At 38.5% G+C, this 15,940-nt stretch overlaps 2 protein-coding genes across 3 annotated transcripts in view; both read left to right on the top strand.

The window, feature by feature from the left end:
• The window catches only part of dner (delta/notch-like EGF repeat containing), a 46,311-nt gene extending 43,032 nt beyond the window's left edge, over positions 1-3,279 (top strand). The window contains exons 10-13 of the mRNA XM_035525579.2: positions 253-363; positions 444-575; positions 958-1,204; positions 1,397-3,279. Of these exons, the coding sequence (XP_035381472.1) occupies positions 253-363; positions 444-575; positions 958-1,204; positions 1,397-1,508 (602 nt within the window). The 3' untranslated portion in view covers positions 1,509-3,279. The remainder of the gene's footprint in view (positions 1-252; positions 364-443; positions 576-957; positions 1,205-1,396) is intronic.
• Positions 3,280-4,516: 1,237 nt separating this feature from the next.
• Positions 4,517-15,940, top strand: part of pid1 (phosphotyrosine interaction domain containing 1) — a 19,903-nt gene continuing 8,479 nt past the window's right edge. For both annotated transcript variants that reach the window (XR_014124152.1, XM_027014493.3), the window contains exons 1-2: positions 4,517-4,696; positions 12,854-13,000. Coding sequence is in view for 1 of the 2 variants with exons in the window: in XM_027014493.3 (XP_026870294.2) it covers positions 4,667-4,696; positions 12,854-13,000 (177 nt within the window). In the remaining variant the exon portion in view is untranslated. The remainder of the gene's footprint in view (positions 4,697-12,853; positions 13,001-15,940) is intronic.

The raw sequence follows: 15,940 nt of genomic DNA, 5'->3' as shown, positions 1-15,940 counted from the left end.
ACTTTTGCTAAAGAACCTCCATCCAAAAAGTTTCTCTGGAAACCATATGTACTACATTGCAATTTTTACTACCTCTACTTCTTGGAGTAAGCTGATACTACTTGTGTGTCAAAATAATTGTCTATAGAGAAGATCTGTCTGTGTCTCTGTGTGTGTGTGGGTGTGTGTGTGTGTGTGTGTGGGTGTGTGTGTGTGTGTGTGTGTGTGTGTGTGTATGTGCGCGGACATTTGTGGGTGGGGGTGGGTATTTAGGAAGACACTGTGAGATCTATAAAGACCCTTGTGTAAAGCTGCAGTGCCAGAATGGAGGTCATTGTGAGGAGAGGAGAAATGCAACTTGTATATGTTCTTCAGGATATGCTGGTAAGTAGATACACATGCATGTATGTCTGAGTGTTGGTGTGGATACCATAAATTTCTCACACACCTTGGTCTTTTTGCAGGGGTGAACTGTGAGGTAGACATTAATGAATGTGAGAGCAACCCTTGTCATCATGGAGGCACCTGCACTGACCGGTCCAATGGCTACACTTGTCACTGCCCTGCTGGGTGGGTGGGTGGCAACTGCGAGATCCGTAAGTTGCAGTTTAACCTTCAACTTCTTACCTTGCAGCTTGACCATATTGTACCATCTGCTACCGCCACCAGAATGTATTATTCACTTATTCATAACAGCCTTCTATGCATGTGTGAGTGGTAGTATTTGTAATGTTATTTGTGTGTGTGTGTGTGTGTTTGTGTGTGTGTGTGTGTGTGTGTGTGTGTGTGTACCTAGCCAGCTGTCTCTCTGCCCTGGTTTGTAATTAATCAGAGAGACCTAATCCTTAGAAGTATAAACTGGGCTGTGTTGGTGACTTGCACTGCTGTGATATTCATGGTATGTACTTTAGAACAGATTGCCATGCAGTTTTACACCCCCATGTTTCTTATGCCTCCTCCTTATGTCCTTGTGCCAAGACCTGCAGTGGAAAATGCCTCACCCGGTTGATTCTTTCACCAACATGCCTCGCCACTCCCTCTACATAATCATTGGTGCTCTGTGCGTGGCCTTCGTCCTCATGCTCATCATCCTCATTGTGGGGATCTGTCGTATCAGTCGTATCGAGTACCAGGCCTCATCTCGCCATGCCTACCAGGAGTTCTACAACTGCCGCAGCATTGACAGTGACTTCAGCAATGCTATTGCTTCCATACGCCATGCCAGGTATACTACACATACTTTAATGAAAACATTTGGTATACTGCACATGCAGGTGGAATATATGGCATATATCAGGTAATTATATAATTAAAACAGAACACACACAAATTTCTTGACATGACAGAAATAGTTTCACACAGTAGTTTACATGTTGTTATTAGGGTAGAAGCTTCTAGAATTCTCTGTCTCCTTCAGGTTTGGGAAGAAGTCCCGGCCAGCCATGTATGATGCCACTCCCATTGCCTATGAAGACTACAGCCCTGATGACAAACCACTGGTCACCCTAATTAAAACAAAAGATTTGTAAAGTACTGGATAAACGCACGCACGCACGCATGCAAAAAACATACACATACACTCACACATGCAATACTCAAATCCAGCCTTTCAAATTAGCTGGTGCCAACAATTAAGTATTTACCCTAGTAATGGTTTAGATACATTATAAAATCAAGAACACATAATTTAGATGAATTTTGGTATTTGATAGATATATTTTACCACTGAAATCCATAAAAGTATTTATTTCATATCAAGATGTACATGTTGCTTCGAATGAGTGTTTTATCAATTAATACCTGGAGTTAAATTTCCAATTTGCGGACACTATTGTTTGTTTGGAATTTCAGATTATATCTTACTGATTACAGAGGGGAGGCAGATTGTGTCAGGCAAGTTTTAATTGGGAGAGCAGCAGCAGTGTCAGTATTCCAGGATACTCATAGTTAAAAGTCTTAAGTACAGGCATGATAGGCTGTAACACAGATTAAAAAAGCAACTATAGGTTGCCTTATAAGTGGTGCATGGATAGTTGTGTTGATTACTGCATTCATTTCTGAAATCTTTTGGACAATGTTTGTTTATTTAGTGTTCTCTTTGAGTCCTGTGCCATAATATTGATGATAAAAGAGGATTAAATGCAAAAGTAATATTTGGTTGTTTCATTTCCCTGAATTCATGCACTATTAGCACTAATGTAGACTTAGTTTTAACAGTGCTGTGTAGTTCTAACTGACAAGAACATTAGTCTTGTTCCAATGTTTCCAGCAATCTTTTCTGTCTTTTCCTTAGACACCTAACTGACATAGCAGAGGGAAAAAATAGGGTTTAATTCAAAAACAATAGTAGATTAGTTAATGTAAATTATCTGAAAATAAATACCAACACAGGTTCTACAGACTACGGCTACATAGCTAATACCATAGCAGTGTTACTGTGTATATATATATATATATATATATATATATATATATATATATATATATATATTCTTCAGTAAAAAATAATTAAATGGGACTTCTTTTTGCAATGATCACCTTGTTGTGAGAGACCAGACAGACATATGAGAAAATTCAGTCCAATTTGCTGAATGTGCTCTCCTTCTGACTAAACTTAGTCATAGAGAGTGGCTCGTGGTAAAAGTATTATAACATGTCCAGAGGAGGATGCCTCCCCCTTTGAGTCCCCTTTGGTTCCTCTCAAAGTTTCTTCCTCATCCTCTATGTAGTTTTTCTTTGCCACTGTTGCCCTTGGCTTGCTCACTGGGGGCTTGGACTTGGACATTTGTAAAGCTGCTTTGTGACAACATCTGTTGTAAAAAGTGAAATATAAATATATTTGATTTGATTTTAACTTGATGACCAGTGGCCCTTCCAAATACAGAAGTGTGGTCTGAATGCTGTACAGTGAATGTACTTCATTTATGGAGGGTACCCTGTCTCTCTCTTTCAGTTAATCTCCTCTCTGTTAGCGAATGTATTGGTCCTCCCAAGGTCCTCTTTTCCACCCATCACACCCATAGTATCTTCTCTATTCTACTTTCACTTCCTCATCATCTTATCATCATTTTTTCTGTTTGTCATCTTTTTGCTGTTGTTCGTGTTGGTAAAGTTGGCTTTTAGAGCTGATCTGGGAGCAAGTTAACTGTTAATATGGTTAAGGTTAAAGGATATGAAAGGAACCTAGGTCAGCCCTGAAATCCTGCCTCTATCCAGAGCCCTGTTTCTATTAGATAAAGACAATAGTCATGTGGTTATATATGTGGGATTATGTATTAATAAAGGTTAATGTTTACGGAATTCCCTGTGACATGATTTCATTTTTTGACATTTTAAATTTAGTGGCATCTGTACAATTATGAAGATAATTTGACATGTTTCATTGCTGTGATTATGATTTGATTTGTTTACATTTTAAAGATTTTAAGACATCATACATTATGATTTAAAGACAATATAGGCATCTTTATGCATTTATTGACTTTTGATGTGTACACTAAAGCCAAAATCACTTTATTATTAACATCTGACTTGTACCTACATTCACTTTAAAATTTGCATCACTTAAATGTGACCTCTGTAGCTATTCAGGCTGTAATCATGCACAGTCACCATTCTTCAGTCATCATTTTCTAATCACTGATCATTGCTGACTGAATTTTATTTGGGTTGCAGAACGTTCTTAAAACAGCAATGTCACTGATATCATGGTAGCAGGGTAATGCATGTTTTGCTAGTAGAATTTTATCAGCCACAACAGTACTGTAGTTTTTATACATGTCAATGTCACTCCAATCAAATCCTTTATTTCCCCAAGGGAAATAAAAACAGGAACAAAATAAAAATTCATAAAATAGCATACACAAGTTATGGATTTATTTGTAAATTTAAAAGAGTCAAATATAGTAAAACTGCATTTAAATGACATTTATATGTATTATACAAGAGCTCCAGCACCACAGCATAAAATTATGCATTATTCTGCAAAAGAGTTAAGTGCTTCTCAAAGATGTCAGTTCTGCCTCACCCTTATAATTTTATCAGTTTTATCAGTTTTACCAGGCCATATAATCTACTGCTATGCTGAGAGTGGTTCAAAAATATTCAGCCAACAGTGGTAGTGTGCTCAGAAACTGATTTCTCATGAAGGACCAGAACAGCGGTATTAAAATCTACTCTCCAGTGTAGACCTTAATCTGTGGACTTAAAAACTGAGCAAATATTAACTAATCACTGGACAAAACGAGACTTTATCGCACATTGAGCGTGCCCACTGTTCGAATGACATCTGTGGTAAAGGGCGTCCTATGTTAATTTAGCTTCAAATTAAACATTCATTATATCTCTAATCACGCCATTTGATAAACGACAAGTCATTAGATAAAGAACAAGGTTACTAGATGCAATAAAGAATATCCTGTCTCAAAACGGTTCTGTCCCTCTACCGGACATGTCGAGAAAAGGACAACAAACAACGAGGAGGAGGAGATAAAAAGCTCCGCGTATTCTCGCAGGCGGAGCTTCGTCTTCGCGTACCATTGGAATTCACTGTCTGTTTTCTCGGGACTGCTGGAGGAGAGAAGAAGCGAAAAAGCGCCGCCAGCCAGCAAGCAGATGTTAGCTGGACCATACATCAGGCACAAACCAGCTGTTCAATTCACACGGAGAATCCCATTATTTCACTAAAATGTGGCAGCCTGCGTCAGAGCGATTGCAGGTAAGGATCTCTCTTCTCGCTGCCTGGCCACACTTATCGTTCGAAATGTTTAGGAGACTGTCGCGTATTTTGCTAGCTACAGTTCGGGACCCTGCAGACACAGAGATATCCTTTGATAGCTAGCGTAGTAGCTAGCTAACCAACAAGCTAACTGGCTATTTACTCAGTGGCTTAACGTTTTGTTTCTATTTGTGGTTTAGCTGCAAGTCAACCATTCGAGACTCTGAACCAGAGTATATGTTCTACAGCAGATAAAAATCCAAATGCATGGTTTTTGCTTCTTAATTCATCCGATGCTAATTTATATGGCAAAGACTTTCACATTTGCACTGCACTAACGCTATAACCTATCTGCGAATGGCACAACCACTTGGCCGTAGGATGGAGCGTTGGCCTTTGCTCAGTGAAGACTGCCTCAGATGCCTGTTGTGCGTAGAACTTGCTGCGCTGGCCTTGCGTTTTACTACAAACTGACCCCACATCTGGTGACAAGCTGTGCGTTTGGGCATTCCTAAGTGAAACGACGTATTTCTTGTAAATCTTTTGCGTTTACATTATATTTTTTCGAACCTAACTATGATTCCAATGAACAGGAAATAGTTGTCCAGCTGTTTTTCTACCTTGTGTAGAAGAACGACACGTATTTTAATCTCCCGGGGTGAGGGACAAACCGTTCAGTGCGGCTGGCTTCACGGCTTCACGTCTCCACTGGTTCTAATAATCTCCAGATGTTAAGAGCGCAGTTTGCCAAATGAACTTGCACAATCCCTCTCACAGAGCTTGGCAATGCGACAGAAGAACTGAATATCGTAGTAAACATTTTAAAGTACTGTTTTAGTTATGTGAGTCGAACTTATCATTTTCAGTTATGCGCAACGAAATAATAGCATTATCATGCGTTAATATACATTGTAGTCATAAAAAATCGACTTTTTAACTTGATATTACCCATAAAAATAATCAATGTATTATGTTTTATTTTCATAAATGTTTTAACTATATGATAAAATAGTTTTTAGTGTTTTCTTTATCAAGAAGAACTTTTAACTTTTATATCTGTAGTCCAACTTGTGTGTACCTTTGATAGTCTCTCCCTTTAACATTCATATGTAAAGACTCTATTCATGTCCAGGTCAAATGGTTTAGATTTCAATGCGATGTCTCCTTTAAAGTGTGAAAACTCTCACATGAAAATGTGTGTGTGTGTGGTAAGCTAGCCATATGTCAGTCTGTTCTTCTTTTGCCATGACTTAAGTAACTTCTTGTGAATTTTGTTCAAAGCAGCATGACTTCCAAATCCTAGTCAGGCTGGCACCAAGGAACTTAATGTTTTTGTGTTTGCACTGTTATAATGCCTTCCTCAGCTCACAAAGAGCTTTATGAGCTGAATCTTGTTTTAAGACAGGGACTGGGAGAATCGATTGGTTTCTGCTGTACTGATTCATACCACACTGAACTGTAGTTGTGATTCGAGATTCGAGACTTAAATCACAAGGTTCACCAGCTAATTTTCATCTACTTTCGTGATTTGGCCAGTCAAATTGTCACTTGGAGTCTAGTATTGCATTTTTAATATTTGCTTTTAATATGACCATATTTTTTATATGACTGCAGTAGGTAGTTTACCTTTAGTTTAGATTACCCTTAGTAGATTACCCTTATAAATTATATTAATGACTATTGCTATACTCTTAAATTAGTGACGATATTAATCAAAATATCATTCTGTTGCTTTCTGCCGTGCACCATTGCCACATAATTATTCTTTAATTGCTTTGCCTTCCTTCTAACCATTCTTGTAAGTACAAAAAGCAACAAAATAAAATGCTTATTGTCATGAACAATGATTATTATAACAGCGAGGAGGAACTGCTTTGTAGTGTCAGAAAACTTTAAATCAATAACTACTTTGTAACTACATGCATCAAAGCCATTTTTTCTTTAGCACTAGTTTTTTTCCCAGAATTAAGATTTACTAGCTTTTAATTCTCCTTCACTCTCCCTCTTAGATTGTTTATTGCCATAATTCTTTTTCTTGCCACTGTCTCCTTTTACTTGTTCACTGGGGGCTCAGACCCCGACATCTGTAAAGTTGCTTTGTGACAATGAATGCATTTACATGCACTTAATAATCTGATAACTGCAGAAATCTGATTTTGTGAGTAATCCAATCAATGCATTTACATGCTCTTGGGTGTTCAGATAATGGGAAAACTCTGGGTTTACATGAGTCAGGATATAATTGGATTTCTACTTTGCAACTAGCTAGTACTCCCAAGGAATGATGTGACTTTTGTAAACCTGGACCCTCTTTACCAGCAAAAGGATCTTTGTTTTTTATGGTTACTAATGGTCACCCATGGTTACTAATTGTACACAATTCAAATTCTTTATTTGCTCAAGCATGTTCTGCTTCTCCCCAGAAATGTTTGATAGCCATTTCGCGGGCATTGCTTTTAATTCTGCTAACTGCTCCCGGGACAGCTCCAGTTACGTTTGCGTGCATACACAGACTAAAAAATCCTAAGGAAATCAGAGTTTACATGCTCTCAGAAATCAGATTACTGAGCTAAAAATTCAGGTCTCTTTAATTGATTTATGATTTCTAGGCCACACTCTGATCTAAGAAATCAGAGTATGCTGTTTACATGACCACTTGAATAATAAGTTGACTGGAGAAATCTGTTTATTAAGTGCATGTAAACGCACTTGTTGCCAGTTGTAAAAAAAGAGCTACATCAATAAATTTGACTTGACTTGGTACTGTAGTCAAGTCACATGCCCTTTCTCTTCTAGACTTGGATATTATGAATGAATGTGAAATAAATGTAGTTCAATGTGTGTTATTTTCTCTTCACATCTGTAAACAGTGTTCTCTTTGGAACTAGATTTTACTCATGAATGAATGATATCTTTACATGAACTCTCTCAACTCAGCTTTCAGATCAGAAGCATCACTTGGAATGTGGCTTTCTAACCAAACCACATATGAAAGTGTTACTGTGAGTTTTAAGAAATCAATTCAGTCATTTTTTTTATACCACACTAATGCATCTGTGTTATGTTAGCTGATGGCATTTTCTATTTCTTGAGGGGCTAGTATTGGTTAGCCTGAGATTTCCCGTTGTTGGACAGTCCCTTTTTTGAATGACATAATTTGACAGAATGGTTTGAGTGTTTAGGGCTGCAGTGATCGGTTTGAGTGTCCAGTACTACTGTATGATTGGTTTGAGTGTTCAGGGCTCTAGTATGATTGATGTATGTTCTGAGGGCTGCAGCATGATTGGTGTTTTCGCAAACAAAGTAAGATTGGTAGTCTGGGCTCACTTCTGTTTGGCTTGAGTGCTCATGGATGCAGTATGACTAATTTGAGTGTTTAGGGCTGTATTCTAAGGTTGCGAGTGTTCATAGATGCTGTATGATTAGTTTGATTGTTCAGGGCTGCAATATGACTGCTTTGAGTGTTTAGTGCTACAGTATATTTACACTCCGGATGGAATTTGGTCAGTGGTTGGGGAATTTTATTGGTTGTTTAGAGTGCGACAGTGTGTGTGAGTGAGTGTTTATGTGTACATGTGTGAGATCAAGAGCGTTTCTGACTGTGACATTACTACACTTCCAAAAACAGTACAGTGTGCTGACACTTATGAAGTCTGAGAAACTGGTACTTTTTTGTGATAAGGATAAAGGGATACACATACAAGGACTAAAAATACATAGACTGCATTGATGTTTAAGTTGTGTGAGTTATGCTTGGGTATTTTGGTTTGTGTTGACGTATTGTGTATGTAGTGGCAGTTTACAGTCTGTGTTAGTACTATGTAACTGGAGCAGTACAGATGATGCTCATGCAGGTCTTTACTATTGATTTATTGAAAATGAGGCTTGAACCAACCTTCTCATAACACAACCACTATAAGGCACATTGGCACACCATATTATGTGATCAGGAAGCAAAAACACATACACAGATTTTTTCACAGTTTCTCTGAATGCATGCTTGCTTTGTCTGTGGTGTGGCTACCATGACAACCAGCAGTATCTCTCTATAGTGTGTTGCCATGGTGATGATCAGTACTGATGTCAGCACTGGTAACTGTCCTTTGCCTTTGTCTTTTTTTCTCCTGGTTTTTCAACTTATTTTTTCAACCCTAGCATCCACTGTCCACTGAATTAATTGTCCTTTGTGTTAGGCAAGGGTTTGTATGTATGACTATATGGCTGTCTGCCTATGAATAAGTGTTAAGTAAGTCATGAGCAAGCTCTTCCTGATTAGCTTATATGTGGAAAAATGGTAGTAAGTAAGTGTGTGGCCTCCACTCTTCTTCGCCTGGGTTTCTCCTTACTACTCAACCACTACCCTTTTATATGTTGGTCTTGATTATTTTCTCCCTGGTAAATCTGCTATCTCAGCAGATTTCTGGTTTTACAGCAGAGCTGTGGATGAAGTATGATGGTCTCATGACCAGAGGCAGTCTGCAAAGTTTTCTTTTTCTTATACTGGATGGACCAAGGTTGTATTGAGTTCAGTGTAGTGAGTAACTTTTAAGTTCACGAGATGACAGGAGGAATGTCACTCCTTATCCAATATGATTTCATATTTTCATATACTTTTATATTTTAGGCAGAAATTCACATCATTATAAACTTTCAAGAGACTTCAGCCAAGTTAATCTTTTACCATTTTATAAAGTAAGTTAGAAAAAAAAATCAGTTTAACTAAAAAGTCATAAACACTTTAGGATTAAAATGCTGTGAGGCTATGAGAAATTAGCTATTACCTTAAATTATATAACAATGTACAATATAGACCTTTTTTTGTGATTCTAAACAGGTGAAATTTTGTGGGAGGAGCTCATAAATATTTCATGTAGTAAGGCTAATGTAGCTTGGGCTAATACAGTAAAGCATCTATCTGTTTAATAGCTTGCAACTATAAACATCTGTATTTTGCCACAAAGAATGGCTATTAAAATGAAGTTCCTTAAAATTGAATTTGTTTTTCCATTCCTATTCTAGCTTCCAACAGCACAAGACATTTTTGTCATAATTCTGTGGATCTCGTCCATTTCTCTTCACTTGTTTCTGCTGTTTTTCTGCTAGTTGTCAGTGACGTAACCATGACATCTACTCCAAATTCTATCTATGGATAAAATATTATGGCAGTGAAAGTAGGATCTATTGTAAGATTAACTATAGGGTTAATAAATTAAAAAAAAGAAAAAAAGAGTGAAATAAAGAATAAAGTAAAGAATGAAATGAAGAGCCAAATAAAAAAGAAGAAAAGAAATAACGAAATGAATAAAATAAGGAAGGAAAGAAAGAATGAAAGAGCAAATAAATGAACTTTATTGGGGAAATTGCAGGTATAACACAGCATGTAATTTACCTTCAATAGCTACACCTTAGGGCTGTAGGGCTGTATGGATTATGACTGTGAGGTTGTAAGGCTAGAAGACTGTAGAGCTTTGGGGGCTGCACTTATTTGTGTGTTGGCAAGCAGAAGCTTGGTTTAGCAGTAGTCTGTCATTTGTTGGAGTTTTTTGAAAGCCAGAATTGCTGCCTTCACTTTTGTATAACCACTGTAAAATGTACATACCCTCTCCCATCCAATAACAGTACAGCACGACCTACATACCCAAGCCTTATGGAAGTTTATCAAGTGCAACATTAATGTTTGCAAAACAAACACAGTCCCAGGGAATCCTCCTTGCAAATACAGACACACTCTTCCAAGCTTGATCATTTTAGGCACATCACATTGTCCAAGGTGATGGGTAGTGTTGTACTGGGAGTTAGGGCTTTAACACAGCTGACCTCATACAAGCTAAAGTTTGCAATGTAGCTTCACCAGGCTGCTGTACAGTAAAGCACATCTTAATGAACTCAGTATAATGAAATACAGTGTCCTGTCACCAAATATGATCACTTAGGTTTGGGGGGGTTTTTTGCATTTTTTATTTTTATTTTTTGCATTTTTCAAGAAAGCGTATATAATTTGTTTACTAGCAATATGAAGCATTTGTGAAGGATAATTACTTAGGTTTAGTTTTTTTGCAAGTAGGTTTAGCTAATTTCATTTCAATTTTGGTATTTCTTAGCATCCCTACTAAAATTCACATCATCTTATGCTCAGCACTCACATGTGCGTGCATGTTACATGGTTAACGTTCTCTCTCTCTCTGTCTCTCTTGCTCTCTCACTGTCTCTCTTAGGAATGTACATAGAGATTGTTTGTGATGCGTTAAACCCATCATGGTTAGATACACATATGCATGCTCCCTCTGCCAACTACAGGATGAGTCAACTGCAGGATGTTACCACACATTTTGTAAATGGTTCACTGATCATCAAATTTATTTTGAGAATTTCATACTACTCACATGCACACTATGCACAAATGTTTCCACATCCACACAGAACTAAATGGGTGACTCTTTGTTCTATGAGCCACAGATGTGTTTATGTATGTGTCCATCTGTATCTAGGTGTGTATGACTTTAGTATATGTCTGTGTGTCCCTGTTTATTTGAAACTCAGACCATGTATTTATTTGATTGGATTCTTTCACTCTTGCACTCGCACTCACGTATACACACACATACAAACACACATGTGCACACACACACACACACACACACACACATACGTGGTGCATCCTTTCAGGTACTGCTTAGTTAGGGCCAGGAGAGTGTAAGGATGGAGGGCAGTGTCCTTGTGTGAAAGTTCAGGGCACAGTCACTTTCACCATTCCCTATTCATTTTGGCCCATAAACTGAAGATGGGGTCAGATTTCTCTTTCTCTCTTTCACTCTCATTCACACACACACACACACACACACACACACACACACACACACACACACACACACACACACACACACAGACACACACACACACACTTCTTCTCCAGTCTTTGTTGGTAGCCTCCCAACTCATCTCTTGCCCTGTTCTATTGATTATGTTGGAAAATGGTGTGTAGGAGCAGATTGTTTTATATCCTGTAAGAGAATACAAATGAAACTTAGGAAAAATATTATACAGCTATATTCCACCACCTTGCCCTCCCACAGAGAGGTGTACAAACTCTTTTACACACACAGGCACATGAAAAAAAACCACTCATTCCTTTTCTCCTTTTATGCAACACCCCCCCACCCTCCGCCCAAGTAAGTAAGTTGCTGACTTAGGGCTCAGCTCATGTTTATTCCAACCCATGAACTTCCTGTTGGTAGCTGTTGGTTCCTCTCTTTCATTCCCCTGTTCCCCTTCTTTCTTCTTTTCCTTCTCTTTATTTTATCCTCTTACTTTTTTGCTTCATGAAGAGGCCTCTATCTGTGTTCTAGCTGAAACTTTCCCCTTTTTATAATGGAAATGCTTGAAATAAGTTTCTGTTTTCTCAGTCCTGGATAGTACCAGTCCTGCCTAAGCACTTCTTATAGAGAATGTGAAGGACCCTTGTTGGTATTTACAGAACCTTTTTTGTTCCAACAAAAGAGGATAAAAGGTATTTGCTTGGAGGTTTTTGTCAAGCACCTTACTGTTTTAAAAAGTAATAAATATGTTGTTGTAAGTATTGTGTAATACAGTCAAAAATACGCAGTGTAAATTGTGTATGTGTGTGTGTGTGTGTGCGTGCGTGTGTGTGTTTGAGAGAGAGCATTGCAATAGTGACTGTACTATTTTCTAGACTTTTCTCTTCTAAGGTTTTTCGTATTGCAGGCCAGTAGAAAGAGAGCTGCTGTGGAATTTTTTAGAATCCCAATTGGCCTCCTGGAAGAACTTTTACTGGCATCTGTGCTTATTCAGGAGCTGATTCATATGTCTGAACAGTGTGTAAAGTTACACAGGGTTCTTTTACACGTACATTAGACTGGATTGCAAAAATAGTGTTTGGTAAGTGACTGAGGCAAGAGCAAAGAACAGCTTCAGTGGTGAAGTGGTACAAGCTGTTCATGCAACATCTTACAGGTCACCATCTCTCATCCTCTCATAAACTCTTCATGACACTGCATGCCTATGTATGTGCATGTGCATGTGTGATAAAGGTCTTGGGATTTCAGAAACTGTCAGACAAAAAATCTGAGTGACCCTCTGTCTTTACCCCCAATCTCTCTCTCTATAACTCTCCCTCCTAAATTTGTCTCTTTCTCTCAGCATTTTCAGAACATGCTGAAGACCAAACTCAATGTCCTGACACTCCGTAAGGACCCACTGCCCACGGTGATCTTCCATGAGCCAGAGGCCATTGAGCTGTGCTCTACAACACCTCTCATGAAAACTCGCACACAGTCTGGGTACAAGGTAGGGAAACTCATCCTGGAAACCAGCAGAATCTGATAAGCTATAACTTGATTTGTTGTAGTGCTGACGTTATTTTAGACTAGTGCTAAACTCTGAAAGACAGCAAAAAGACTTGTACACCAATTTTTGAAACTACCTTTTCATAATAAGAAAACTTCATAATGCCACATCTCTAAACCTCAATCACTTTTTGGATCAATTTTAAATTTCCCCCCTTTAGGGTACATCTTTGATCATATGGATACTTGTTTAAGTTAAACACACTTGATTACGTATGTGTGGGTATGTATGAACTCATTATCTGAGAATTAGATGTATTACTTTTAGATGAAACTTCAACCAGCCACTATGCTTTAAACACACATGAACACACGCATGCACACATGCAGAATTGTAAGAAAAATTATGGGAATGGGTAATGGTAAGTGTGGCTTATTTCAATAAACAAAATCCTTGTCTGGTGTCAGTGGTAGCCTGGTGGTTAAGGTGTGTGATTTCTCCTCACATAGTTGCCAGTTCAAGCCCTGCCACTGTTGGGCCCTTGACCAAAGCCCTTAACTCTCAAGCTATATATGTATACTGTCTAACCTAAGTATAAAAATTTATTTATAATAACAAATTATGAAAGCAGGAGAGAATGAGAGAGAACTAATCATCTGTGTGGCTCTCATTATGTAACTACTCACCCAAGCCAGTCTCTATGCTGTTTCCATGGAGACTGGCCATATTGTGTGTATATGTGTAGATGATGGCCAGTCAGATCCCATAGAAGTTTAGATATACACAAAACAGTAGAGTTAGAGCCTACTATTGTTCCTCTTCTCACAGCAACACTGAAGCAGGCCAACCACAGTTCTTAACTAGTGCACCATTTTTTTGCAAAAACATCTACTAAAGAAGAGAAACATTGCAGCCACCTCAACTGACAGCAGCACTTAATGTTTTAGCTGCAGTTCAACATCTGAGTGTGTGGTGACAGTGAAGGTAGATTAGCTATTATCAGTGAACACAGTTTTCTGTCAGCCATGGCTGTTATGGTTTCAAAAAAGGTGTTACTATAGGTGTTATAGGAACCAGGGAAACCACTCCTGATTGGTTTAGTCCTGATCCATTCTAAAATGTGATGTCTAATTCTATTAGATTACCACTGTTAATGTGTTATGAAAATTACTTTTGTCCATAGAGAAACATACACTCACCAGCCACTTCTGAACATTGCTTTTAGTTTCATTTTATAGGTGTACAGTATAACCATCCCATGCACAATTGTCATGCACAATTTCTGTTATCCATCCTCTAGCCCTTCATTTATAGTCTGTTTCTTACCACATTCTGGATATTTTTGGGTAGATGACCACTCTTAACTGACATGTGTGCCACGGACCTGTGTAAAAACCCCAGCAACAGTTAATGCCAGTCCAGCACCACTATCCTGCTAGTACCATGTCAGTGGTAATGCTGTGTTGAGAGTAGTGCACTAACCAAATAATATCTGGTCAACAGAAGGCAGGACACTGGATTAGATAAAAATTGGACTGTATACTGGACTGTACGCAAAGTGAGACTGAGTGTGTGTGGGCGCACACACACTATGGTCAAAGTTTAAGAACATTTACACCCACATTGTTTTGAAATCAGTGTTGTGTGATGTCTTATGTATGATGGTCCACCACCCAAATAATAACAGGTCAGTGGTTCTGACTCATGATGAGGGTTGTTGACAAATTGTGCTTGGCAGTCTACACTTATAAAGTGCACATATAAGATAGGAGTAGTAACTCAGTTCAGAAACACATGGATAGACAAACACACACACACACACACACACACACACAAACATAAAAGGTAGTGTTTAGGTAGTCCTACGGTATCTGTATCATGTGGTTGCTGCTGTCTCGTATTTGTATTTGTGTGTGAGTGTGTGTGTGTGTGGGGGGGGGTGTGGGAGGGTGTCCATGTACCAGTCATGCTTCTTGTAATGTGCATGTGTGTTTGTGTGTTTTCACATTTGGTTGTTTTTGCATGTGATTTTTCCCTGGTTCATCAGATAATTTGAGATGATATGGGTCGTGGGAATCCAGTGGTGGATTGCGAAACAACAGATTTTCATTTTGTGTGTGTGTGTTTTAGTTGTCTGTACATGAATCAATTCAGAATTGTAGGGGGTTATGTAATTGCTCTTCTTTTAATCATTGATAGATTTTAATTTAGGTTAGCACTGCAACTCTGGCTACAGCCGTTTTGACTGCCACACTGTCTTGCCCATCTCTGTCTCCCTTCCCCACTTTTGTTTTCTCTCTTGCTCCCTTTCTGCCACAGCCATTTATAAGGCTCTGTTACAAAAAACTGTCTTTCAGAGAGAGAGAGACACAGGAAGAGAATGTGGACACAGAGATGAGAAAAGAAAAAAGGTGATAGGAGAGGGTTAAGAATAAGAGGGACTGCATATGGAGCTCCAAAAAGGCAACACTGAGTTTCTCTGGCTGACATATTATGGATTATGACCGATATCAGTGCAGTAAGTGACTGGACCAGATAATCAAAATTTATTTATATAGCGCTTTTTACAACAGATGTTTTCACAAAGCAGCTTTACATATGTCCAAGCCCTCTGTGAGCAACCCAAGCGTGATAGTGGCAAGGAAAAACTCCCTAGAGCATGAAGAAGAAACCTTGAGAGGAACCAACACTCAAAGGGTCTCAAAGCACATCCTCCTCTGGCCAACAACAGTCACCACAATAGAAACAATTTTAAGAGAAAAATAAATAAAAAAATAAAAAATAAGCAATTAATGTCTAGTTCAACTTTCTAGAGGTCCTAGTCTTGTCCCGATGGTGTGCGGAGAATGTCCATTAAGGGCAATGGAGAGTAGTTGGCTGGGGTGAAGGTGTGGTGGGCTATAGCAGGGGACATCAAGGGGTGGTGGTAGTAGCCATGGC

The sequence above is a fragment of the Electrophorus electricus genome, chromosome 6 (assembly GCF_041902795.1).
Source record: "Electrophorus electricus isolate QZ-2024a chromosome 6, ASM4190279v1, whole genome shotgun sequence".
Taxonomy (NCBI): domain Eukaryota; kingdom Metazoa; phylum Chordata; class Actinopteri; order Gymnotiformes; family Gymnotidae; genus Electrophorus; species Electrophorus electricus.
The sequence above is the reverse complement of the archived record's forward strand: the minus strand, read 5'-3'. Positions and strand labels throughout refer to the sequence as shown.